Below are 26,745 nucleotides of genomic sequence, written 5' to 3' on the forward strand. Positions count from 1 at the left end.
AGCCAGGGAAAAGCAGGAATCCCTGGGTGTACCACGAGGTGCTCGTGGCACCAAGGCTCACAGCTGCGGTCCCTGGAGCCACAGGGAAACACAAGTCACAGATGTGGATGTTAAGACAAGTGTTTACTGCCTGGAAGCCGACAGCTCCGGAGTCACAGGGACCCCAGCAGAGCACAGCAGCCCTGCCCCAGCACGGTGGGCTGCACACCTCAGCCCAGCCCCTCACCAGCCCACCGAGGGGTCTGAAAGCAGCAGCCTGGCTCAGGGCCACATCAGCACATCCAGCATGGACCCACCAGCTGCTGCTCCAAGGACCACATCATCCATCCTGGGAGGAGGGTGGCAGCAGCAGCACGTGGATCACCATCCAGGTGATCAGTGCTGCCTGGGTTTAAGAGAACAACAGTCGATGGTGTTTCCCACTGTAGCTGCATCAAGTGTTGGCCAGAAGCAGCATCTGAGACGCAGGGACACAATCAGAGGTCCCCAAGCACCTGCACAACAGGGCCAGGGCCAGACAGACCCCCTGGACAGAGCACTGTGGCACTGAGAAGGCAAGAAGCAGTCTGCAGCCGTGCAGGGGCTCCTCAGATCCCAGGGGATGGAGCAGCACTTCCCCTTCTGCACTGCTGTGCTCCCCCCTCCCTCCATCACCCCCCACTGGGACAGTTTTAAACATCTTCTGCATCCCCCTTCCCTGCAGAGCAGGGGCTCAGCCAGCAGGAGTCCAGCTCCAAACCCTCATCAGGAGCTCCGTTGTGAGGCACTATCCAAGATCTGCTGGGCAATGTGAGCCAAGGCAGAGAAGGCAGAACTCTTGGGAAACTCTTGGATGAAGTCTCTGCCCTCCTCCAAGCTCTGGCTGAGTTGGGGGTCCAGGGGAACACAGCCTGTGGGATAGGAGGAACAGGGAGAGTGACCACTTGCTCACTGTGAGGCAAAGGCCTGGAGTCAGGATTAAAAAAGCCCAGAAACCCACTCCAAGAGTCATCTCCAAGAGAAGACAGGAAAAAGAACAACTGCTACCCTCACCAAGCTCTCCAGGAGCTACTTCTCACCTGCAGCTGCTGCCTCTGGGTCCAAGACCCCATCACAACACTTCAGGAGAGGCTCTCCCACCCTGATCCCACCCTCTCCAGAGGGCAGGGCACAGCCCTCAGCCCCTGGGGCTTTTCAGGTTGGTTCTGCACAGCCTCAGGCTCATTTACTCTGTCACCACAGTGCCAGCAGCCAAAGCAGGCTGCTGATTGTCTCTGCCTCTCCCCCAGCAGGGTGAGATGCCCACTCTGAGCAGTCTGGATGGCAGAGAAGCAAAGAAAGAACCATACCTCTCCTCTGACCAAGTATGTGGGCTCACAGCGCCCCACAGCCCAGCTTGCCTGCCCCCATGGTGCCACATCCCTGTGTTCAAACACTCCCACAGCACCAGAGATCTCACCCCTAACCACAGGGACCACTCACCTAGGAAGGGCACCCCGGCGTGCCTGGCCAGCTCCTCACCTCCCCCTTTGGAAAAGATGTTTGTGCACTCCTAAGGGATGAAGAGCAAAAGCAGGGAGTGATAAACCCCAGTGCCACAGGGCAGGCATGGCCTGCACCAAGCAGAGCCAGCTCCCCTCCTCTGCCCACCCCCAGGGCACTGCCTCTGCCCTCGCCCACCCCCAGGGCACTGCTTTGGCCCTTGCCCACCCCCAGGTCTCTTTAGGAAAGCAGAGGAAGTGGCTTCTTCCAGAACTGCCTCCCTGGCTCACTGTATAACCCTCCCTTTTGGACACCCAAGGCGCTGCACCCTGTAACACCCCAGCACAAAGGAACAGCCCAGCAAACTCACAGAGCAGTGTGGGCAGACAAAGCCACTCATGTTCTCCACAATGCCCAGCACTGGCAAGCCTGTCTTCTTACAGAAGGTCAGCTCCCTCCTCACATCTCCCACAGACACGGCCTGTGGGGCAAAGAGCAGAGGTTAGGGGTGTCTGTGTGTCTGTCCAGGTGAACCACAGGTCTGGAGCGGATGCCCATCAAATGAGAGGCAGAAGCATAGAACAAGCAGCTGCAGAAAGGTCTGTGCAAACACCCACACCCAGGGGGGCATATGTGCACCCCCCAACCATACCTGGAGACAGATGCATGCCCAGGAGCCCCAGTCCAGCCAGCCTACCTGTGGTGTGGTGACCAGGATTGCTCCCAGGGGCTTGTAGGGCCGCAAGGCTTCCACTGTGGAGATGTGCTCGTCGGACGTGCCCGGCGGCGTGTCCACGATGAGGAAGTCCAGGTCACCCCAGGCCACGTCAGCAACAAATTGTTTGATCAATGCTATGGAAATAAATGGGTCAGAAACCCCCCTCCAACCCTACCAGGTTCTAGCAGGTGCCCTGGGAGCTGCGGGCCAGTGGTCAGGAGGTACCTGGGGTGACAAGGGGCCAGGGAGGGATGGCAGGGCTACCTGCCAGCATGACACATGCTGCTCAAGTGCCAGCTGAGTGATCCAAAGCCACTTTGGCAGGACAGGAGCCTTGCCATACTCTGAGGAACCACCTGAGAAAAGAAGGCTAAGAGGGGGACCTTATTAATGTTTATCAATATCTGAAGGATGGGATGCAGGGGGAAATGGGCAGCCCCTTCTCAGTGTCTGTGGGGACAGGACAAGGGGCAATGGCTGCAAGTTGGAGCATAGGAAGTTCCACAGCAACATGGGGAAGAACTTTTCCCCAGGGAGGGTGAGGGAGCCCTGGGACAGGCTGCCCAGGGGGTGTGGAGTCTCCATCTCTGGAGAGATTCCAGCCCCGTCTGGACGCCGCCCTGTGCAATATGAGCTGGGGAGCTGCTTTGGCAGGGGGTTGGACCCCATGGGCTCTCCAGGTCCCTTCCAACCCCTGGGATTCTGTGAGTCTGCTCAAAAAACCTAACCCTCAGCATGGTCTGCAGAAGGTTTCCCCGCGTTAGAAGGTGGCTACAAGCAGCTGAACCCAACTGTACCGTTCTTCTTGGGCCCTCTCCACACCACGGCATCGTCCGGCCTCTCCAGCAGGAAGCCGATGGACATGAGCGAGATGCTCTGGTCCTGGCCCACGAAGACGGGGACCCAGCCGCTCTCACACTGGTGCACGTCGCTGTCCTGCACCCTGAACACACGGGGTATGGTGGGGCCACACAGGTCCACGTCCAGGATCCCCACCTGTGGGCAGGGAGGCAGAGCCCTTCAGACAGCGCCGAGCGCAGCGGCAGCCCCCAGCCCCGCTCCTTCCCTGGGTCGGGGGAGGCAGCATCCAAGTTTCAGCTGCTCCCAGCACTTCACAGAAAGGCTTCTCCAGCTCCACAGCCAGATTTGGAACCCAGCTTCAAAGAGCTGCTCTCAAACTGGCCTGCCCTCCCAGATCGCTCCTCTCTGAGGAGTGTCTGGGTATTTCCAGGCACTCTGGGGGAGATCTTAGTGCCAGACACCAATCCAAGTGGGGTTTGGGTTTTTTTAAATAAGAAATCCTTGGGGAATTCAGTCCATCTCGTGCCCACATGGTTCCCCTTTGCCCCCCCTCATAGCCCTGTCCTTCAGCTCACCCACATCACTCCACAAAGCGAGCGTGTGTTACACCACAAACCAGCAGTGTCATTTCTGAGTGCCTTGGCTCCACAAACAACAACAAACCTCCAGTAATTATAGTGTCTCAGATGAAGGGGAACTGCAGCTGCCTGTGCTGGAACAGGCAAGCATGGGAAGAGAGAAACGCTCGAGCTGCTATCACAAACAGCATTCCTGCACTAAGGACCCATATGTTGTCTGCACAGGACATGTATATGTAAAGGATGAGCAAAACCCAGCCCAGCTGGAGGTCAGGAAGAGGATGGAGCTCAGCACACCACAGACCCTCTCTTACCTTCTTCCCAGAGTGCCGCAGCGCCAGAGCCAGCTCAGTGGAGATGGTGCTCTTCCCCACGCCGCCCTTCCCAGAGAGCACCAGCACAATGTGCCGCACCCCAGCCAGGTTGCTTCTCTCTGGGAGGAATGAGAACAGCAACGAGACATCACATTCTGTCCTGCTGGAAGACAGCAGCACCTGCCCACCAGCGCAGAGACACGGGGCTCTGCTGAGGGTGACGGCGGCTTTCACTGCTCTGAGTCTGGTCTGAGGGGAAGAGGGAGGGAAAGAATTGGCTTTGCCATCAGAAAAGGGACAACAATGAGCAGCCTGAGGGGAGCGAAGGCTTTGTCCCGATGACCTAAGCAGCAATTGGGCACCGAAGCCATAAACAAGCACAGGGCTTTGTCACGCTGCCTACGCCAGGCGCAGCCCGAGCCCTCTCAGGGCACGTCTCAGAGGCTGCCGGTGAGGTCAGGCCCTTGGCGTTTCCTTCCTCCACACCACACCGGTCACCTCCCCACAGTCCCACGCTCCTCTCCAGCCTCTGGGCCTGGCAGCGCCGCTCGGGACTCTACTCGGCCGCCACATCCCACCAACGCGGAGCTGAGAGCGGGGAACGCTTGGGGCCAGCTCCGCGGCCCGGGGCGGTCGGTGGAGGGACGGACCGGGCGCTCCAGTTAGTGCCGAGCACACACCCGGCCGCCCCATCGCCACCAGCCACTGACTCGCGGCGCCAGGCCCGGCCCACCCGCGCCAGCGCCCCGGCACGGGCCGCATGGAGCCCGCACGCACCATGGCGGAGCTCATCCGCACATCCACCGACGGTAACGGCGCCCGGCCGCGGTAACGGGGAGCGGGGAAAGAAGGGGAGGGGGGGGAGGGGGGGAGGTGAGGTGTGGGGGGGCCGGGGAGATGGGGCGGGGGGACGCCGGCCCGCTGACACCGGCAGCCCCGCGCCAAGCCCGGCTACTCAGTGCTCGGCCCGCCGGGCGCCAGGCCCCAGCCTGCAGCGAGGGCCAGCGCCGCCCCTCGGTACCCGGGCCGCGGCAGCCACAGGGCGCCCCGCACCGGGAGCCAGGCCTCACCGCCGCGGCACCCGGCCCAGCCTCCCCGGGCGAGACGTCCCGGCCAGCGAGGCCACCGCGGCTCCCCGCCCCGAGAGGGCCGGTCGCAGCCCCAGGGCCCGGCCCGCGGCCGCTCACCGCCTGCCGCTGCCTCCTCCATGCTGCCGCCCAGCGCCACCCGCTTCCGCCTTCCGCCGGGTCAAAGCCCCGCCCCCAGGACTGTCAGGCGCATTCCCCAATCGCGAACCGCGGCCTCACGGAGGACCCGCCCCCTCGCGCTCCTCAGCCAATTCAACCACCCGCTTTCCTTTCTGACAGCCAATAGTCCTAGCGCTTTCCCCTCGTGACGTGCCCCGGCCCTCCGCAGTGGCTGCCCAATGGCGCGGGCTTCGCAAAGATTGACGCGCCGCATAGCCAATAGAGCCGGAGTCTCCCCAGGCACCGCCTTTTCCCTCCTCAGCTGTGAGCGACGGCTTCCGTAGCCAATGGCGAGGAGGCGGGGCGCGGGCACAGCCAATGGGCGGCTGAGGGGCGGTGCTGAGAGGGGATTGTTTATGTCCCAGGAGGGGAAAGTAGGTCAGAGCGCGGCGGCGGGACCGGGTTGTGGGGCCGCTCGGGGGCGGATCGGGCAGGTGGGCCGGGGCCGGGGCCGGGGCCGGGAGCGGGCTGAGTCCGAGGGCCGAGCCGGGCCGGGCCGAGCGGAGCGGAGCCGGCCTGCGAGGCGCGGCCCAGCCCAGCCGGGCCCGAGCGCGGCAGCCTGGCCTGGTCCGGCCTGGCCGCGCCTCACCAGCGCCTCAGCTGCGCGGGCCGGGCCTCCGGTGCCCGCTGTCCGGCGGAGCCGCCTGCGCCGGGCCGGGGGCCGCCGGGGCGAGCGGGACAGGCCGCGGGGACACCCTCGGGCCGCCGGTGTCCGGCCGTCCCGCCCTGTCCTCTCTCCCCTGCCTGGGGAAGCGCCGCTGGGGCGGGGGGCTCGGCCGGGGCCCGGAGCGCTGTCACGGCGGAGGGAAGCTGTGCGGCCGCTCCCCGGGCTGCCAGTCGGGATCGGCCCTCGGGCCGCGGCGTAGAGGAGCGGCCGGAGCGAGGAGCTGCCGCCGGGGCGGTGGGCGCCCTGCAGCAGTGGGGGCTCCGGAGCGGGTTTAGGCGCTTTCCCGGCGCGGCCGCGGTCGGCAGAGGTGGGAACCCCGGCGCTCGGTGAGCGGGACGCCCGGAGCTCTTCTGAGCATCCCTGAGCTGCTGCGCCGCCGCCCCGCCCCGGCCCGACCTGATTTTCCAGGAGCTGCCGGCCCATCCGGGACGGAGGTTCAGGAGGGATGGGGACGGGGACGGGGTGGCGGCCGGCCGGCGCCGGGACGGGGCAGGGTTCTGTTCCCGGGCGCGCTGGGGAAGCAGCGGTGTGGGTGTGCAGGCCGGGTGTCTGCAGCAGGGAGGTAGCGGGAGAGGCTGAGCAGAGGAGCCGGTTCAAGGGATGGGGATTACCACCCTGTGGCGCCTCTTGGCAGGGAGGTTTTTCCCTGCAAAGAAAAACTTCAGGGGAAGGTGAATTGGGCATCAGGGTTCCTGTGTCCCAGCCAGTACAGCCCTCCTGTGCAGTGGCTGGGAGCTGGCGTGGCCTGTTGGGGAGGGAACTTGTGGAAATGTGTCTCATTCATCCCCCCTTGAGCTGGGACATCCCCCCCACCTCGAGCTGGGACAGAGGCAACTGCTTTCCTTCTGCCTGCTGCCCTTGAGGCAAGGCAGGACCGGTCTGTGAAGAGGCTGGTTTCCCTTCAGCGAGCAAGAAAGTGGTCTCTCCCCCACCCTGAACGCTGAGAGCAAAGTCTTCTCTCAGTGGCAGTTGCTCAGAGGTGGACAAACAGCCAGCCCTGCACACAGACACACAGCTCAGCTGCAGCAGTGGCTGAGCAGCATGGCCAGAGCCCAGGCAGCTGCTGGGGAGTGACCAGGTGCTGGGGAAGCCGTGCCCCAGTGGCTGACAATCCTGATGCTCCCCATGGCCGGCGGTGACAGACCGATGTGGATCTGTGTGCTGTGGGGGGCAGCAGCCACTGGCGGGGTTTGGGAGTGGGTTTTTTAGAGCCAGTTCAGCACTTGGGCTTGGGGAGGAGTTGACCCTGCTTGGAGAAGAGGCTGACGATGCGGGAGGGATGTGTTTTGCATCACTCTGTCCACTGATGGTGCCTGTGGAGGGGTGCCCACCACCGGTCTGCTCCCAAAGAGGGGGCTGTGGTGACATGGGGGGGGGGGGTTGTTTCAGAGGGCAGAGCCTGGTGAGCGTGGGTGGCAGCGGGACGTCCCTGCCGTGCCTAACTCCTCTCCTTTGCCCCCTGCCCCTCGCAGCGTACCTGTCCCGGCACAGCATGGCGCGGCGCACGCGGAGCAGCAGAGCCTGGCACTTCGTCCTGAGCGGGGTGCGGCGCGACGCTGACACCCGGGCGGTCGCCTTGGCCACCGGCACGCGTGGCTGGGGCTACGACTCCGACGGGCAGGTAGGCTGGCGCCTGGCTGGCTTTGAAGTGGCACGAAGGAATGCTTTCCACCCCCCCAACCCCCCCCCCCCGACCCCTCCCCTACCGCCTCACTGTCCCCCCCAACCCGCCTCACTGTCCCCCCCAACCTGTCTCACTCCTCCCCAACCCGCCTCAACACCCCCCCCCTCCCAAGTCCACGTAACTGAGCAGCTCGTACTTCAGCAAGCCAAAATCAGGATAAGGCTTAATGAACTACATGGGCTAACGAGCCTCCTCCAGGCTCTGACAGGGTGTGTGGGGCTCCCAGCATGTCTTCGGAGGCAGGGAAGGCTGAGCTGCCCACAGGCTGCTCCCTGGTTACACTCTGGGGTTAGCTGAGTTGGGGAGCCCATCGATGCTAAGCTAAAGGCTTTTTAAGCATTTAATGTGTGTTGCATGTCAAGGTCATACAGTGGTTTAGTAGTGATCTAACTCAGTGTTTAAACTGGATCAGTTCTCCAGTCCAGGTGTGGACTGAGCAAGCCCCACTGTCTTACACAGCTACAAGAACATGAGTTTAAAGAATTTCTGTCTTTAAATGTTGCTTGCAAGGTCTGCCATGGGGTTGAGTAATGAGCAGGTACACCTGAGCAGTGTGTAAACCCAGAGTAACATACTACAGCCTGTGGTGAGAAATGCCATTAGGCAACACTGAGCCTCTGGTATCGCAGGGAGCGAGGTGGGGCTTTTTCCAGTGCAGGGAAGCTGTGGTCTCTTGGCACTGGGGAACAGTTTCTGTGTGCATGAAAGTGAACAGAAGCCTTTTAACCCTTCTGTAGGTTCCCTGGGGGGCTGTCTGCAGTGCTGGCGTGAGGAGCTACAGCCCTACAGCTTAATTGGTTCCCCTTTGTCCTGCCCTCTCCCCTGCCTGGCCCTCCTGGCCCTTTTCCTCCTCCTCTTAATTGCCTCCCTCCCTTCTGGAGGGCTGCAGCAGTGTGCTCTGGGTTTGTAGGGCCTTGGCCAGGTTCTCCAGCCAGCTGCAGCCTGCCCCTTGCAGCTGTGGCTGTAGCAGGGAGTTTAAATACAGGTGTTAAGGTGCAGGCAGGTGTTAGGCAGGCCTCAGAGCAGGGCGAGCTGACCGGCACGGCCCCTCACCTCCCCACACAGCTCTGGGTAGCACCTGGCCTGGCACAGCTCCCAGCACTGACTGGGAGCCCAGCAGTGACCGTTCCCCTGCTCTCCCTGGCAGCACAGCGACTCAGACTCGGAGCCGGAGTTCCCTTCCCTCTCTCCATCCATCCCAAGCGCCATCCCTGTCACTGGAGAGTCCTACTGCAACTGTGAGAACCAGAGCGAAGCGCCCTACTGCTCCAGCCTGCACGCCCTGCACCGCGTCAAGGACTGCCAGTGCGGCGAGGAGGACGAGTGTAAGGAGGGGGCTCCCCACCAGCCCCCCTCACAGTCAGCTGGGGTTTGAGGAGGGCGCAGTCCCAGCCTGGAGGCACAGACTGCACCCCTGTCTGGATCCTTTGCTTTCCATGGGCACCCTTGTCTCCATCCCTTTGTTTACATCTTAAGGCCAGGCAGGCTGTAGGAGGATTATCAGCACGTGCCTCCTGTCGTGTTTTGAGGGCTGAGTGCTGAACTTGTGAAGGCAGCAGAGCTCACCTCTGGGACCTGCTTTCAAGTCCTGCTGAGGCCACCACTGAAACTGGCCCTTGGTGTCACAGAGCTCTTGCTGCTGGTCCTGGGCACGGCTGGCAGAGCGCCCAGCTGTGAGGACAGGGAGGCAGGGAGTGGGCTCTGGCTGGCTGGGGGCCTGTGGCACAGCAGAACTACCCCTCGAGCATATAAGAAGCATAGGAAAGAGGAAGGCTCTGCCTGGCCATGCTCATGCTGGCCAGGGTGGGAATGGGCTAATGTTCACAGCATCAGGGCAGAGCACTGGACTGTCCCTGGTGGGACACTGCAGAGTAGCTCCAGCCTCAAACAACCCCTCGGTGTGCACAGCTTAGGATTTACCCTCTTAACCAGTGAAAAGCCTACAAACAACCCCCTGACAGGCCCTCAGAACAAACATGTGCCTGGGGGTGGCTCCCTTTCCCCATCCTTACCCACTCTGTGCTTCCCCAACAGATTTTGACTGGGTGTGGGACGACCTAAATAAGTCGACAGCCACCCTGCTGACCTGTGACAACCGTAAGGTGAACTTCCACATGGAGTACAGCTGCGGCACCGCCGCCATCCGCGGCAACAAGGAGCTGGCAGACGGGCAGCACTTCTGGGAGATCAAGATGACCTCCCCGGTCTACGGCACAGACATGGTACGTAGGGTAGAGTCATGGGCACACAGGAATGTCTGGGCTGCTTTGAACAGGGACTGGAGGAAGGAAGAGCTGTCCACCGTAGAAGATCAGGCTCAAGACCATCTGAGGAGCCTGAAGGTCCATGGGACCTGATGAGATGCATCTGTGGGTCCTGAGGGAACTGGTGGGTGAAGTGGCTCAGCCACGCTCCGTGGTAGCTGAGAAGTTGTGGCAGTCTGGTCTCCACTGACTGGAGAAGGGGAAAGGTAACCCCCACTTTTTAAAAGAGGGGAAAGAAGAAGAGCTGAAGAACTACAGGCCTGTCAGTCTCACTTCTGTGGCTGGCAAGATCACAGAGCAGATCCTCCTGGAAACTCAGGCACATGGGAAGTATGGAGGTGATGATTGACAGCCAGCACGGCTTCACTGAGGGCAACTCGTGCCTGACAGATTGGGTGACCTGTGACAGGGTTACAGCGTTGGTGGGTAAGGGAAGAGCAACTGATGTCATTGACCTGGACCTGTGCAAAGCATCTAATACTGTCCTGCACAACATCCTTGTTTCTAAATTTGAGATAGGTGGATTTAATGGATGGAGCACTGGTGGGTAAGGAATTGACTGGATGGTGGCACTCAAAGAGCTGTGGTCAGCAGCTCAGTGCCAGTGATGAGTGGCATTCCTCAGGGTCAGTGCTGGGACTGGTGCTGTTCAGCATCTTTGTTGGAGACATGGATGGTGGGATCAAGCACACCCTCAGCATGTTTGCTGCCAACACTGAGCTGTGTGGTGTGGTCGACACGCTGGAAGGACGGGATGGCATCCAGAGGGACCTGGACAGGCTGGAGGTGGGACCAGGTGAACCCTGTGAGGTTCAAAAGGCCAACAAGGGCAAGGTCTTGCACATGGGTCAGGGCAACCCCCAGCACAATGACAGGCTGGGAGGAGAATGGATGGAGGCAAGAAGCTCCACATGAGCCATCACTGCACACTGGCAGCCCAGAAAGTCACCCGTGTCCTGGGCTGCATCCCCAGCAGTGGGACCAGCAGCCCAAGGGAGGGGATTCTGCCCCTCTGCTCTGCTCTGGGGAGATTCCCCTGCAGTGCTGTGTCCAGCTTGGGGGTCTCCAGGGCAAGAAGGACATGGAGTTGTTGGAATGAGTCCAGAGGATCCCACAGAGATGATCTGACGGCTGGAGCACCTCTGCTCTGGAGCCAGGCTGGGAGAGCTGGGATAGTTCAGCCTGGAGAAGAGAAGGCTCTGGGGAGACCTCTGAGCCCCTTCCAGTCCCTTAAGGAGCTCCAGGAGAGCTGGAGAGGGGCTGATGCCAGGGCCAGGGAGGGCCAGGCCCAGGGGAACGGCCTTCAGCTGCAGGAGGGTAGCTGGAGAGGGGCTGGAGGGCAGAAATCTTTCCTGGGGAGGGGGAGGCCCTGGCACAGGGTGCCCAGAGAAGCTGGGGCTGCCCCTGGATCCCTGGCAGGGTTCAAGGCCAGGTTGGATGGGGCTTGGGGCAGCCTGGGCTAGTGGAGGGTGTGGAACTAGGGGGGGTGGAACTAGATGGTTCTCCAGCAACTCAGCTGGGCCTCATCACTTAGGAAAGGAAATTTGAGCTGGGAGCCTTCAGCTCTGTCATGAAACCTCTGACTTGGCTTCACCAGAACCTCTTGAGTGTTTTGGAGTGTGCTGAGAGGAGAGAGGAGAGAGCCAGAGGCGGAGTCTCAGTTGTGTTTTGTTGCTTGGAACATCACCAGGCTTGTGTTGTTCTTGCCTCTCCAGATGGTGGGAATCGGGACATCGGATGTGAATCTGGACAAGTACCGGCACACCTTCTGCAGCCTGCTGGGCAAGGATGAGGACAGCTGGGGCCTCTCCTACACAGGTACTGCAGGCAGAGGGCAGGGTGGCTGGAAGGGCAGCAGTGGGCACAAGTGTTGTCATGAGGGCTTGAGAATTAAATGGCCTGAATGGGCTTGTGGCCAAAAAGGGCACCGCCCCCCCGTGTCCCATCGTTACCAACAACCCCTGAGTCCCAACAACTGCAGCAGCTGCCTGGAGCATCTCACCCCCCCAGGGTGCCTGGACCCTGGCTGCACATCACCCTTCAGGAGGCTGGGTGTTGCTGGCAGGCAAAACTTCACCTTTCCCCTTCCTGTGGCCCACTCTGGGGTTGGAGGGTGTGGATCTGACAGCGTCGGTGGGGGGGGGGGGGGGGATATTTTAGGCTCCAAGTGAAGCTGTACCAGCAGGAACTTGGGGGCAGGAGCTGGGACAGACTTGGGGGCAGGAGCTGGGACAGACTTGGGGGCAGGAGCTGGGACAGACTTGGGGGCAGGCTGTCTTTCAACTGCCCTTTTCATTGTTGTTGTTTCAGGGCTGCTGCATCACAAAGGAGACAAAACAAACTTCTCCTCGAGGTTTGGCCAAGGCTCCATCATCGGGGTGCACCTGGACACGTGGCACGGGACACTCACCTTCTTCAAGAACCGCAAGTGCATAGGTGAGAGCCCGGGCAGCTGGGGCAGCCTGGGGCAGGGTGACCCTGGGGAGGGGGTGGTGCAGCTCTGGCTGAGCTCGGGCTCTGCCTGCAGCAGGGGAAAAGGCTGAGCAAGGTGTGAAGTGAGCAGGAGGGAGGTTGGTCGGTCGGTCCCATTTGTTCAGTAGACTGGGATTCACACCAGGCTGTTTCCTGGCAGCTCTGCAGTTAATAGGTTCAGGGTAGCTGTGAGGAGGAGCAAGATCCCCTCACCAGAGCTAACTGAGACCTCCCTGCTGCTGTTCCTGGGCAGGAATTGCAGCTACAAAGCTGCAGAACAAGAAGTTCTACCCCATGGTGTGCTCCACGGCGGCCAAGAGCAGCATGAAGGTGATCCGCTCCTGCGCCAGCTGCACGTCCCTCCAGTACCTCTGCTGCTACCGCCTGCGCCAGCTCCTGCCCGACTACGTGAACACGCTGGAGGTGCTGCCCTTGCCCCCAGGACTCAAGCAGGTGCTACACAACAAACTGGGGTGGGTCTTGAGCATGAACTATAGCACATCGAAGCCTTCCTCCTCCTCCTCCTCCTTGTCGGGAAGTGACTCGGACAGCTCCTGTGGCTCAGATGCAGAGGCCTGCCAAAGGAAGAGGTGCAGGAGGACGTAATGTCTCTGCAGATGAACTTCTCTGAGGGAGTCTGGTGGGGTTTTGATTTACGGTCTGCAAGGGCTGGCCGGGCCTGACGCACCTGTCTCTTCATGGGGACTTCCATGTCTACTTGTCTGCAGAGATTTCTCCTGTGCTCTTGGAGATCTTGAGCCTAAACATCCATCACAGGCAGTGCAAAGACCTGTTGCCTCCACAGGTCTCTGTGAAACAGGTAAACTGCAGCCAAATACCGGAGCTCCAGCTCCTCACTTGCCATCAGAGCCACCACCTCTCCCTGAATTCCTCTTCTCTGCAGACTGTCGGCAGAGACAAGACTTGAGGTGGCCTCCTGGTTTCCAAGCATGCTAGGCTCCACCCAGTTGTCAGCCTGGACTCATCAGAAGACACAAATCCCAGCCCAGTCCCCTCCTCCCAGCTGCTCTGTGTTGGTTTGGTATCTGGGACGAACTTGTCCCAACCAAGCAGCAGCACGTAGGGAAACGGGCTCCTAGAGCTGCTGGTGAAGGAGCAGCACTTCCTTGAGCCCCCGATGACTTTAGTTGCTTTGCATGTTGGCTCCTGCTGCTTCTCCTGTATCGAAGACTGTATTAAACTGTCATAATAAAGTAGAAACTCTCTTTTGTTCCTTTTAGGGCCCTTTAAGGCAGGAAGCTGAGGGTGCCTGTCAAAAACAGCCATGCAAGCACAGCCTGGAGGGATGTTTTAAGGGCAGCCCCACTTTGCCAGACCTAGAGGAAGTAAAGGCAGTGGAGATGAAGCTTGTCTGTCCCAGAGAGGATTCCTGTGCTTCCTGGTCTGGCTGGGGTGGATTTTCATCTGTGCTGGAGCGAGGTCTGTGGCCACAGGGTTTTATACTGCTGGTCCCTGGCAGGTTACAGTAGGACAAACAAGCCCAAAGCCCCAGAACTGGTGCAGCCTCTGTGCACAGAACAGCCCCTCAGTGAGGCTTCTTGGCCGTGCAGGAGAGATGCTGGATGAAGGCTGAGGCCAGTGATGGAGCTGGTGATGGCCCCTCTGCCAGCAAAGGGGCAGGCTCTCCTGCCTGTGCTTCTGTAGCCCAGATACCTCAGATTGGAGACAGGAAAGAGGGAAGGCACGTTAGCTTTAGGATAGGAGCACTAGCTGGGACCACACTGTGCAGGAGGAGCAGGGCTTGGGGGCAGCTCTCACTGTTCCTGTTGTGCTGCCAGGACAGGCTGGCTCAGGGGACCCAGCCCAGAGCTGACCGAGCCAGAAGCTGCATTTGGCAACACCCATCCCTCCTGCTTACACCCCTTGGTGCCAAAGTGGTGCTGCTGTAAGAGCTGACAGGCAGGGAGCACGTGTACCCCAGGGGCTGTAGCAGCCTGGCAGGAGAGCCACGTAGGGTCCCACTCCCCCCCAGGCTGGGGGCCAAGGCCCTTCCAGTTCCTGCGGGTTCTGCCCACTTTCCATGCTGGTGCTGCAGCCAGAAAAAAGCCCTGCTGGGTTGCTGCTCCTGGGGAGCTGGTTCAGGTATTAGCAGCTGGAGGAAGAACTGTCCCTGGGAAGCTGATGTTGCTTTGAGCTGTGGGGCTGCAGTTCAGGGGAGGAGGTTTGGGCATTTCCCTGTCACTGTGGAAAGCCCCAGTTAGCCATTCCAAAGCCTCAAGGGCAGGATCTCTGACCCCTGCTATCCTGGCTGTGGCTGTTCCTTAAGTGAAAACCAGAGCCTTTCCTTTAGGAAAAGAGAATCCCATCCTATTCCACTGCTGCAGGTGGAGGTTTCTGGGGCTGATCTGGCATTTCCTCTTGTTGGCAGTTCAGCCAAGGAGCTCCCCTGCCTGGAGCTCCCCGTTACCTCCAGCTGTGGTTCCTCCAGGGCCAAAGTAACTCCAGCAGGACCAGCAGTAACAGGTCTGGTCTCACAGAGCCAGTTGGCATTGCATGTCAGGACAGCAGGTGGAACATATTCAGCTCGTTCAACACCTCACCTGAAGGGCAGAGCAGGACAGACTCAACCCATGGCCATTGTGGTGGAGAAGCCAATCCTGTGCTGCTCAGGACCAGCTCAGTGACACTTCCACATCCAGCCCCTGATCCAGCCATCCATTTGCTCTCTTTGGAGACAGCCAGGATAGAAAGCTGGGGCAGCTAAAAGAGGAGAGGAGAGCTGAGAGGCTGAGGAAAGCATCTAACAAGACACGTATTTATTGATGGGCAAGTATCTGTTCTGAAATAGCATCAGCTGCTTCCCCTGGCCGGGCTCCCAGCAGCTCTGCCGCTGCCGAGCCTTGGCAGGCGGAACAAGGCGGCTGGTGGGCAGGGCCCACGGTCCCTCTACGCGCTCAGGTCCAGGACGAGGTCGGGGTCGGTGGACACCATGAAGAGGTAGATGCGGCGGGACAGGTCTGGCCCCACGCGCCGGTCTGGGCCGCCGACCTCCGACTTCACCGGGATGTCGCTCAGCAGGAGCCGCTTCTCGTCCTCGGTGCTGCACTGCTGGTAGGCCTGTGAGCACGCAGGAGAAAGGGCAGCTGTGCTAACTGCTGCCAAGGCAAGACTCCAGTTTCCCCTGCAAGGCCCCAGTCCCATCGTTATAGTGAGGGTCTATGACTGTGCCTTCATCCAGGAAGGATGAAGGATCAGGGGATAAAACTCAGAAGGAATGAGATTATCACTTGCAAACAGACCTCAGGCACTCAGAGTGTGCGTTGCCCCTCCAGTGTATGAGAGAGCTGGAAAGCCACTTCTGAAGCAGTTATGCTAGCGACACAGATCAAAGCTCCAGGGGAAGGAAAAGGAGAGTGAGAGTATTTGACTGCATGAGACTTTAAAAAAAAGGTTCTGTCACAGTTCCCAGTGAAGGGAAAGCTTCTGTGAGCATTACACACATAAACAAGTGCTTGCTGATAAAACTGTGCCTTCAGAAATAGGCTGAGCTGCTGTCAGAAGGGTCAGACCGCATCCCAGTCTAATCCTGCTCCCTCAACACCTCACTGAGTCGGTCCGGCTCAGGATCCAGCAGAAAGCTAATGGGAGAGGGAGTGTTTGGTGGGCTAAATTAGCTGAAGGGTCAGGAGGGGTCTGAGGGCTTACCTTTAACAGAAGGGTTGGGGAGGGATACGCTTCTGCAATAGCTGCTGCCATGGCAGGGCTGACCCTGTTGAACTGCTGGATTTGGCGCTTCCACACCTGCCAGAGGCCTGTGCCATCCTTCTCCACACGCACCCCGCTGGCCCAGGGCCCCACAGCGCAGAAAGGCAACTCCTGCGACTCCATCTGCTGCCTACAGACAGACAGACAGATGTGCACTGAGCATAGGCCTGCAGACACTGCAGCCTTCCCCTAGGCACAAAGCAGTGGGCTTCCTTCTAAAACCTTTCTGCCCAGGACTAACATTTCCACCCCCCCTCAGAATTGTATTTCCTTCCCTGGAAAGCTCCGGAACACCTTGGTGAAAAGGTTTTCCTAAGGCCATCATCCCCCCTCCTTTCCTTGTGCCAAATCACCATGAGAACAGGTTTTTATTGGTCAAGAGACTGAGAATCGTCTTGAGATGACCTTACACTGATGGTATCAGGGGCAGGTTGGCAGCTGCACATCAGTGTTGCTGCAGGTCCCCCTGAGGTTTCCCAAAGCTCCCTGCTCGGGGTGCAACAGGCACCAGCGAGGCGACTCACTTGTACGGGCGTTTCGCTATCGCCTTTGTCAGCGCAGAGACGTGCTGGCCAAAATCCTGCCACGTGTCCAGGAACAGCACTTCCATGTTACCCCACAGCTGCAGCACCACCAGCGTCTGCAGGGGAAGCCACAGAGGTGAACTGCATAATGTGCCCATCAGTGGGACAAAGACGGGCTTGGGGGGTAGGGGGGGAGGGCAGCTACCAGCCAGAGGCCCTCACAGCACCTCCCTGAGCCTTGGTCAGTAGCGCTGGTGTCAGCCCTGGCCACCAAAGGCACTCAGCAAGAGCAGCAAGGAAAGCACAGGGCAGGACATGTCCCTGGGCAGGGGCTGGAAGGGGAGGAGGGCTGGGCTGCCTGCATTAGCTCTGTTTACAGAGCACTGCAGTAAAGCCTGCTCATCCTTCTTAGCTCCCAGTAAGCCAGCGAGTCATAACCCTCTTTGGGGCATACTCAGGCAGGGCAGGAATTTAGTTCAAGGGATATCAAGTCAGGGTTTAGATGGTATTTGACCTAGTTTGAGACCGCTGCAGCATCACAAGCATTCCTGCTCTGCTGCAGGACACAGGCTCTGCAAGGCAGAGACCTGAGCGAGATCCAGTAGCTCCTTCCACAGCTAACGGGGCAGTTTTTGGTGGGGCTGGGGAGGGGAGCCTGGGCCAGCTCTGAGCTAGGGTCTTCAGAACAAGAAGCTCCAAACCATGCCTTGAAGCCTGCAGCCTGCCTTCAATCCCATCGCCAGCCAGGGTGAAGAGGGATGCGTGTGGCCACAACCCCATCTAAGGCAGCCACCTTGTGCTGCAAAGGGTTCCTGAGGCAGAAGAGCTCAGAGCTCACCCTCACCAGTGGAGCTTTCCCCACACAGCTCAACCCCCAGTAACAGGAAATGCTTTACCTCCAGTATCTCCTCCTGAGTCATAGCCAGCTCTGGGCCAGGCTGTGAGCGGGACCTCCGCTTCCCAGCGCCCAGTGCCCGCTGCCTGTGCCTGTAAGGGAGAGACGCTGCTCACACACCAACCTGAGCGTGTCCACTGTCTGACCCAGAGGAAGAGGCCAGGCTGAACCCACCCACACCTGCCACCCGTCTTTAAACCCATCTGGTTTAAAGCTGGAGACAAAGGTGTCAAACTTGCTCCAAGCTGCCTGTCCCCAGGCTCATGGGGGCTCCCTAGCAAGGGAGAGGAGACCTGACACCAGGGTGAGAGCCGCTCAGTTCCTCTGGTGGCAGAACTCAACAGGCCACGGCTGATTTTTTTCTTCTCAGTAAAATTTATCCTCACAGGCTTAAGTAAGAAGGAACCCAGGAGGTGGTGAGACAAGAGCTCTCCCTGGGTAACAGTCCAGACCAAGCTACTGCAGCTGTGTATGCACAGGGAACTCCAGCAGCGATCGCATCGGCACCAGAGGAGATGCAGGTATGTGAACAGGAAGGACCCAGGCACTGGGAGCAGCACACAAATAGACATTCAGGGCACAGGAAAAGGGCTCCAGCACTGAACATCTCTGCCTACTTTAAGCTGCACACAGTGCTCAGAGGGCAGAGAAGGGCAATTCAGCAAGATCAGTTCTCTCAGCTCCTCCACATCACTGCAACCTGATGTACCGAGCCTCGCCTGTGAGCCCCTGGCTGCACATCCTCAGAGGGGCTGCAAACACACACACACACACACACACACACACACACACACACACAAACACACACACACAAACACACACACACAAACACACACACACAAACACACACACACACACACACACACACACAAACACACACACACACACAAACACACACACACAAACACACACACACACACACACACAAACACACACACACACACACACACACACACAAACACACACACACAAACACACACACACAAACACACACACACACACACACACACACACAAACACACACACACAAACACACACACACACACACACACAAACACACACACACACACACACACACAAACACACACACACACAAACACACACACACACACACACACACACACACAAACACACACACACACACACAAACACACACACACACACACACAAACACACACACACTACACCCTCCAGACCAAAACCTGAGCCCCAACCCCCATGAGCACAGACTTAGCAGTTCACAGCCACCACACTGGCACCTGGTGTCAGCAGCTCAAGCCCCAAAGGTGTCCCCCCTGAGACACACTGGTGCCCACCCACCGCCAGCCTCCCCGGACCTACCGCCTGTAGGCATCCAGCCCCACGACAGCCAGGCTGTAGGTTCTGCTGGAGGAGCCTTCCAGACCCGCCAGAGGCAACACCTGATCCAGGTCGGGCTGAGTCGCCGATGGGTTTTTGACAAAACTCTGAAGGGAGACACATCACACCTCAGTCTGTAGCAGCCCCCCCCAACTCCAAAACACCCCTCCCCATCTCCAGCAGCACAGGGGGGCCTCCCAAGGTACAGCTCAGCAGTGGGAATGGGCAGGAGCCAGCCACAGACTGCAGCCAAGAGCACTGCTTCTGGGCAGTGCCACATCTGCCAACGTCCCCATGCTCCTCCTTCTGGCTCACCTTTTTGCCCAGAGCACTCATCTCCTCCTGGACACTGCCTATCTATAGCCTGTCCTTCTCTAGGCTTGGATGGGGCTGGAAGGACGGGGAACTTCTCAGGGCAGAAGCACACGCTGCCGAGACAGGGATAAACAGGTTGTAGGGTTGCACACAGGTGAGAACTACTGCAAACCTCTCACATGCTTCCCAAGGCACGTGCTTCCAAGGGCTGTGTACTCCACATGTTTCTTTCAGGCTAATCTTTGCAGAACAGCCAAGCTACGTGCAAGGAAAAGCAAGTCTGGCCTGCCCAGCCCCCCCAAGGAAAGCAGCCTCCTCTCCCAGCCCTCCTGCTGTGCTCAGACAGGGTTTCTCCCACCAGTTCCCTCCTTTCAAACAGCTCTGTTTTAGGGTGGAGCAAGGGCTGTTTTCAGGGAACCCTCCCACCTTCACCTAGCAAAGGGACTCTGGTGTAGAGCACTTTGTGTGGGTCTGGCCCAGATCTGTATCACCTGGCTGAGGGAAAAGAGGCGCTTCAGCAGATCTTCTGGTTCTACCAACACCAACACTTCTTTCTCCTCTTCGGTCTTCACCGTGGGGGCATCCTGAAGATGAAGAAATCATTTCCAACACACACTGGGGAATAGCATGAAAGCTGCCAGAGTCTCCACCTATGCAGAGTCCAGGCTGCAGGAGGCAGTGACACTCACAGGGCTATGTCAGTACTGCACTGGTCAATGACCAGGGCTGAACTGGAAGGTAAAAACCCTCCTGGAACAAGCAGATGGCTGAAGGTGCAAAACCAGCCTGGTGAGGAAGGCAGTGACAACTGCAGAGGATGATAATAAGGAGGAAAGGACACAAAATGGCTTTGTCTGTACTGCACGCTGTTAGATGACCACGTTATCTGCACCTACATCATCAGTGGCCTATTACATAGAAGCACAGGCTGGTTTGGGTGGGAAGGGATGCAGAGGGTACCTGGATCCCTACTTAACACCAACCTTTTTGCTGCCAAGGGTGGTCAGTCCCTGAAGGGGTTTGCCCAGAGAGGCCATGGAGTGCCCATCCCTGGAGATGTTCAAACCCCAACAGGACACAGAGTCACAGAATGGTTGGAAGGGACCTCAAAGCCCATCCAGTCCCCTCACCCCCATGGGCAGGGACACCCCCTCAGCCCAGGGTGCACAAAGCCCCATCCAACCCGGCCCTGAACCCTGCCAGGGACAGGGCAGATGACTGTATCTGCAGTATTTTATCTAACAACTGGATGAACACAGATCTGCCTCCACCTGAAACCCCTGTAGTGGGGATGAGCACAAGAACAGCCGACCTGAGCCCCCACTGCCTGCGGGTGCCGCTTGACACCGCACCTTCCGAAACAGAACTGGACCAGGGTTGGGATTTGGTACCAGAAGGCACCTGCCCTTTCAGGTTCCCAGTGCTTGGGGTTCAAGAAGCTTTGTTGGCTTTCCAAACAAGGAAATCTGCCCAGCCTCTCCCTGCTGTGCAGCTGTTGCTCGCAGCAGCGTGCCACACACAGCATCTGGGCTGGAGATGCTGCACAGTGCCCAAGTGACATCTCTGTATGAGTGACTTGTGGTGGTCTCAGCCTTGCTTACTACAGGTGCCCAGGGCTCACCCCAGATGCATGCCTACCTAAAGCCATGAGCTGTAGATGTTTAGAAGATGCTGGCTTTGGAATAATGTGTGACAATTTGACCCAGTTCCACACCTGCCTAAAGCCACGAGCTGTAGATGTTTAGAAGATGTTGGCTTTAGAATGATCTGTGTGGGAATCAGACCCAGTTCCATTCCCCAAGCTAACTGGTCACCAGTCATCAGCATTTCAGAGTCTGATGACTCCCATGTCCAGCCTAGAAAGCCAGTCAAAGCTTTCTCCCCACAGCACATCGCTTCCCAGTTCACAAGCAGGGAGAAGATAAGGACTCACCGGTGTGGACTGAGTGCTTGGCATGTTTCTCCTCCAGGTTATGCTGCAGGGAATTGCCTGAGGCTCAAAAGAACATTTACAATCCAAGGAATTTAAAACCTCCACCCAAGCATCTGAGCCAGGATCTTTGAGGAGACCTGTAGAGAGACAGCAGAGCGATCCTGACCTCAGAAGAAAGAGGTGTTATTTCATCAGTGGTGATAAAGAACAAAACCACAAGTGCCAAGTGATGAAGCCTGCAAGCACAGGGAAGCTGGCTTCCTACAGCACGGGCACTTGCTGCCTGGATCGCTGAGTTACCCACTTCTCTGACCATCTCTGCAGGCACCCATGAAGTTGTTGCTCTTCGCTCCAGCCAGGTACCTGGGCAGAGACAATTTGCCACAACGACTCCACAAACCAGCTCCTGCATTTCTTTAACGAAACGTATTTTTAAGGCTTTGTGTCTTTAAAGGCTCCACTTAGAGGTGCTGGCATGCTCATTCTCCTCCATGCAGACCTTGGGCAGCTTCTGTTTGTCTTCATCAGAGGCAGACTTTCAGTGCTGGCTCTTCCATTCCCTCAAGACCAAATTTTACTAATTTTGGAGAAATGTCATTGTTTTTCATGTTTCTCTCTCCCTGTGAAGGAGGCTGATGTTGGCCAAGAGGCTGTGAGGAACCTGGGTTCCACCACCCGTGCTCTCAACTACCGGTTCAGCAAGTCCTGTCAGCTGTAGCTATCGGCACCGCCCCTACAGCCGTCTGTCACCTCCTCACGCCAAACATCCCGACTGTTTTCTTTCTGCCCGGGGCAGGATGGAGCTTAGGGCGCAGGGCTGGGTGCTGCAGGCAGAGCGCTCCGCGGTGCTGCCTGTGCTCCCTCTGCAGGCATCCCGAAGGAAGGAAGCCTCTGGCTGGTGTGGGAAGGGTTGGGAAGGCAGGAACGGGGCAGAAGAGATGAGCAAGAAGTAAACTGATTAGCACAGGGGAATGAGAAACCCAGGGACAGGGAGAAGCTCTGAGGGCAGCAGAGTTTTAGAAGTGAAAGAGACATCACAGAGTGTTTTGTGGGCTGTGCATTGCACCAGCCAGCCTGCCTCGTCAGGCTGACCTTGCTCTAAGGGGATCACTCACCTCAAAAAAGGGCATAAAAATGTAGTTCAGGAGCCTCCACTGCCTGCCAAGGCTGTACCCACAGCTTCACAGCATGTTCCTCAACGTTAAACACAACAGTATTTATCCCACAAAGCCTTTTCCACTGGCAGAGTAACAAACACAACAACAGGCTTGTGTTGGAGCAAACAGGGACAATCTTCCCCAGGCAAAGCCATGCTAGAAGCCCCCAAAACACAGCCTCTTATTATTTTAATGGTGCAAGCATGGTAATAAGCTACTCAAAACCATTCTGGATAACACAGCTGGGTCCCCGCCATGCACAGAACCAATGGAAGCTGCCCAGGATCTGCATGGAGGAGAATGAACACACCAACATGTCTTTAAAGACACAAAGCCTTAAAAATACGTTTAGAGAAGTCTTGCCATTAGCAGTTACCAGATGTGTCAGGGGATCAGTAGCAGCACTGGGAAAGAACCAGGATCCCAGGGACATGCTGGCAGACAGCACTGCAGAATAAGGCCCCTCATTTTCTGCCAGCAAAGCACCGTGCCATGACTGATGGTGTCCTGACACCCTGAACCTCCTCCCTGCTCAGGCAGGGCAGCTCTGGAAGCAGACCCAGCCCTCTGGGAAGCACCTGGAGAACATATTTTGGGTGTTGGTGTTTCTAGAAGCTTATGGTGGATCTGCCCCAAGAAGCGAGTCCCAGGGAGGGGGTTGAACTCAAGCCCACAGGCCTCCTGACCTCTTCATCACCACAAGCAAACTGATAGCGGGCGGCTCGCGGCCCCAGAACTGGACCAGAACCACGCTACTGAGACAAGCTCCCGGGCCCTCTGAGGCCGTTGGGCTGCCTCCTGCTTCGGCAGCAAGGCCCAGAGGAGCCAAGAGCTCTGTTTCCAGAAGTGCCAGCCTGGGCCTGCCCGCCGTGCTGGGGAAGAAGCTGGCACCGCAGGAGCTGCCCGCTGCCCTCCAGAACCACAGCTGGGCTGCAGCCACCGCGGCAGCGCTGGCGAAGCCAAAAGGGCCGGGGGCCGCGCAGCCCCCAGGCACGGCTCAGGCTCCGGGATGCCGCCGGGCAGCCGCTGCGGGCTGGGCCTCGGCCTCCCCGGGCCCCCGCCGCCCACCTGGGTCGGCGCACACCTCCATCAGCTGCAGGCACCGCTCCGGCCGCAGCAGCCGCCACGCCGCCGCCTCCTCCCGCCGCCGCTTCTTCTCCAGAGCCTCCTGTTCCTTCCGCCGCTCCCGCTCCAGCCTCCTGGCCGCGGCCTCGCCGGGAGCCTTCCGCTGCCTCGGCCGAGAGGCCGGGCCCTTCGCGGGAGGAGAACCGGGGCCGCGGGGCTCGGGGTCGCCCTCAGGCTCCGAATCGGACACCACCCAGACGGCGGCTGACCGGGCCGCGCAGCCCGGGCCCGGCCGCTCGTCCCCCGCCATGGCCGGACGGCGGCAACCGCCAGGCTGCGGCAGGCCCCGCCCGCTGCCATGGGGACGGCGCCTCCTTCCGCCGGCACCGCCGGCTCCTCAGCCCCGGCACGATCGTTCCGCCCGGCGCGGCGGGGCGGTTCCCTTCAGAGCGGCGCCGCCATGATCTGCCTGGTGCTGGGTCTCTTCGCCGGCCTCTTCCAGAGCGGTGCGGGCCGGGACCCCGCTGCCCCTGCGCCTCCGCGGCTGAGGGGCCCGGCCCGGGCTCCTCTCGCACCCTCCGTCCCTCACGCCCCCGTCCTGTCTTTCCAGCCGCCGGCGGGGCCAAGGAGCGCACCTTTGTGGCCATCAAGCCGGACGGGGTCCAGCGGCACCTGGTCGGGGAGATCATCCGGCGGTTCGAGAGGAAGGGCCTGCAGCTGGTGGGGATGAAGCTGGTGCAGGTGAGCGGCCCGGCCTGGCGGGTCCCTGGTGCCAGGGGTCTGTGCGGGGGGTGCTGCCGCCCCTCGGGCACCGAGGCCTCGCAGGGGAGAGGGGTGTTGGCACCCGGGTGCCGGGACTGCTGCTGGAGGGGCGATTCCCGTCGTGGGGAGCCCCTCCGAGCTGCGGGGCTGGTTCAGGCTGGTGGGTGTTGCTCCCCTGAGCTGGACCCTTCTGTGCTCCCTGTGTCGGGGCCTCAGCGAAGTCAAACCGCTTCTCTCTGGGAGGAGACAGTTGTACCGTGCGCTGCCCAGCCTGAACTGCAGCCCTCCCCTGCACACCTTGCCCGGATCCCCGCCCCTGCTCGGGGCAGACTAAGCTTTGTGCTCTTTGTGCTCAGGCCTCGGAGGAGCTGCTGAAAGAGCACTACATCGCCCTGCGTGACCGTGCCTTCTACACCCACCTGGTGAAATACATGAGCTCGGGGCCTGTGGTGGCCATGGTGAGTGCTGGCCGGGTTCTCCACAACCAAGGAGCAGTGGTGAATGCAGTAGTTAAGCAGTGTTGGCGTGTGGCACAATGGAAACAAGGTGGCTTCTCTCTTCAGAGGGCCTTTTGAAGCTGTATTGAACTGCAGGAGCATCTTCTGCAGCAAATTAAATCCACAGACAATGCTGATTATTTTCCAGAATCAACCTTTGAAGACGGTTTAGAGAGAGACCCTTTCCTGTCTCTCACTCAGGTGGATCAGATAGGGAATTCAGAGGACAGAAGGTAAGATCTGCCAGGGGACTCATGGAAACTGATTCTTCTTCTGCTGTCATGTAGGTTTGGCAGGGCCTGGATGTGGTCAAGACAGTTCGCACAATGATTGGGGAGACGAACCCAGCTGAGTCCAGGCCTGGCACCATCCGAGGAGACTTCTGTGTTGAAGTCAGCAAGTGAGAACTTTGGCTTTTTGTTCCCTCGGTATTTCAGGGCATCCCATCCAGGAGCCCCAGCACAGGGCCTGCCTGAGCCACACCAGCCTGCACCCGCAGAGCAGGGCTGCTGCCTCTGCGCACAGATCACAGCTGCCTCCCTCTGGCAGCTCCTGGAGCAGCCCTGGCAGGAGGAGCTGACCTCTGCCTCCTGGAGCTGGCTTTGCCAGGAGGAGGAACCTGGCCTTGTGTCTTTTCCTGCCTCCTGAGGCTTTCTCTGTGGAAAGCAGATGGGGTTTACTTGTCTCCAGGGAATTGGGACTGTGAAGAGGGAGGGAGGAGGCTTCTCAGCCCTTTCCTGGGGGAGGAGGGCACCTGGGGAGCTGCTCTGGCTTCAAGGGGCACCTGAATCTGTACTGACAGCCAGGCAGGAGCTCTGTGCATCCTAGGGCTCTTCCCTGGTGAAGATCCACTGGCTGTGACCTCGGGGGCCTGCAGCCTGCTGTGGTAGGACCCTGCTTTTATCAAACCCTCCTGTGTTAGGCTTCTGTTCCATGGTGTCTGATACCCAACCTGCTTCATAGGCTTTACTTTGACAGAAGGAAGGGGGAAATCTGAAAGTGAAACTTGAATTACAGTCATAAACCCAGACCAATAACCACTCATAGCTCCTCCTGAGCAAACAGCTGGGTTCCTCATCCTAGGAGAGAGGAGTGCAGGCAGCTGGCAGCTCCTCCACACTCATGACCTAAGCCAGGTTCAGTGTAACCACCGACAGCCCATGAGCTGGAAGGAGCAGGGCAGCTGTGGGGTGGGAATGAGCATCACAGGATGTGACTGGCTCAACAGCTTTATTGGCCAAGGTGAAATCTTTCCAAACTGCAGCTTTCCTGCCCAGCCTTTCCCTGCTTAGTGCCCAGCCCATCCCTTTCCCCCCCCACAGGAACGTGATCCACGGCAGCGACTCAGTGGAGAGTGCCCGGCAGGAGATCTCCCTCTGGTTCCGCCCGGACGAGCTGACCTGCTGGGAGGACACAGCTGAGCACTGGATCTACACGTGAGAAGATCAGCCTGAGGGACATGCATCTTCCTGACCTGGTGTCAGGTGTTTCCATCCCATTTCACAGCCCACGCTTGAGCTGGCTCCTGACCCTGCCACGTGCTGTGGGGGGGGTTGTTCTGCGTGTGGGTGGAGGGGTCCCGGGAGGCGGCCGGTCTGTGCCTGTGTAACCCTGTGGTCACCTCCCTCAAGTAGCAGCTATTTATTTTTCTCTCTTTGCTATAATAAGTAGTTGGTATCGTCGCTCTGTTTGCTGCAGTGTCTTAAAATCCAGCTGGCTTGTGGTGGTTTCCTGAAGGAAAGCAAAAACTGGGCTCTGTTCTGGCACAGGGGGACGTGCCAGCGGCTCCTCACTGCTGGGAGAAGTGCTCTGGCTCCTCAGTGGTGATGTGACTGGCAGCATCTACCTGTGGTTCTGGAGGGGTCTTCAGCAAAGGTGCTTAAAAGAATTTGGGACTATAGGGAAAGAGCTTTCCTTGGGGTAAGAGCTTGTTCCAAGACAAAGAGTGAAGGATGGGACAAGGTCTCTCCCTCGGTGGGAGCTGGGACACGCTGCACCTCTGCAGTACTCAGAGAGCTGCAGCACCGTGCACACCACAGGCACAGAGGGAGGACAGTGAGTTGGGAAGGGTGACTGCTTAGTGCAGCCCTGGCACTGAGCTCTGGGAGATCCTGAGATCTTCCTTGTCTGACAGTGGAGCTTCCCTGAGGAGAGGGTTCCAGGAACAGTCAGACACCACCCATGTCCCAAAGCACAGTCGTTCCCATGGTGTGCAGAACACCCACGTACACAGAGCAGAGGTATTTGCTTTACTGCACATCTGGGCAGAGATGGGGGTCGGTGGTGACCCCACAAAGCTGGCACAC

General features: G+C 59.0%; 4 protein-coding genes across 4 annotated transcripts; 2 read left to right on the forward strand and 2 right to left on the reverse strand.

Moving 5' to 3' along the window:
* Positions 1-111: 111 nt before the first annotated feature.
* NUBP2 (NUBP iron-sulfur cluster assembly factor 2, cytosolic) lies at positions 112-5,081 on the reverse strand (the record flags this gene model as incomplete). Its single annotated transcript, XM_084271053.1, has 7 exons — positions 112-890; positions 1,462-1,531; positions 1,832-1,942; positions 2,159-2,313; positions 2,977-3,175; positions 3,873-3,991; positions 5,060-5,081. 7 exons carry the CDS (start codon positions 5,079-5,081, stop codon positions 745-747), a joined length of 822 nt encoding a protein of 273 aa, XP_084127179.1. The 3' UTR covers positions 112-744.
* A 449-nt stretch (positions 5,082-5,530) lies between these two features.
* SPSB3 (splA/ryanodine receptor domain and SOCS box containing 3) lies at positions 5,531-13,415 on the forward strand. The gene is made up of 7 exons (XM_084271052.1): positions 5,531-5,553; positions 7,259-7,407; positions 8,618-8,795; positions 9,505-9,692; positions 11,450-11,552; positions 12,045-12,170; positions 12,460-13,415. Exons 2-7 carry the CDS (start codon positions 7,279-7,281, stop codon positions 12,810-12,812), a joined length of 1,077 nt encoding a protein of 358 aa, XP_084127178.1. The 5' UTR covers positions 5,531-5,553; positions 7,259-7,278; the 3' UTR covers positions 12,813-13,415.
* A 1,538-nt stretch (positions 13,416-14,953) lies between these two features.
* EME2 (essential meiotic structure-specific endonuclease subunit 2) lies at positions 14,954-23,515 on the reverse strand. The gene is made up of 8 exons (XM_084270882.1): positions 23,184-23,515; positions 20,959-21,095; positions 19,517-19,609; positions 18,693-18,817; positions 17,353-17,443; positions 16,457-16,572; positions 15,873-16,062; positions 14,954-15,284 (listed from the first exon to the last, which is right to left on the reverse strand). Exons 1-8 carry the CDS (start codon positions 23,488-23,490, stop codon positions 15,114-15,116), a joined length of 1,230 nt encoding a protein of 409 aa, XP_084127008.1. The 5' UTR covers positions 23,491-23,515; the 3' UTR covers positions 14,954-15,113.
* Positions 23,516-23,606: 91 nt separating this feature from the next.
* Positions 23,607-26,121, forward strand: NME3 (NME/NM23 nucleoside diphosphate kinase 3). Its single transcript, XM_084271054.1, has 5 exons — positions 23,607-23,686; positions 23,791-23,921; positions 24,299-24,400; positions 24,727-24,839; positions 25,762-26,121. Exons 1-5 carry the CDS (start codon positions 23,641-23,643, stop codon positions 25,877-25,879), a joined length of 510 nt encoding a protein of 169 aa, XP_084127180.1. The 5' UTR covers positions 23,607-23,640; the 3' UTR covers positions 25,880-26,121.
* Positions 26,122-26,745: the final 624 nt, after the last annotated feature.

Source organism: Gallinula chloropus, assembly GCF_964237585.1.
Source record: "Gallinula chloropus genome assembly, chromosome: 15".
NCBI classification, from domain to species: Eukaryota; Metazoa; Chordata; class Aves; order Gruiformes; family Rallidae; genus Gallinula; species Gallinula chloropus.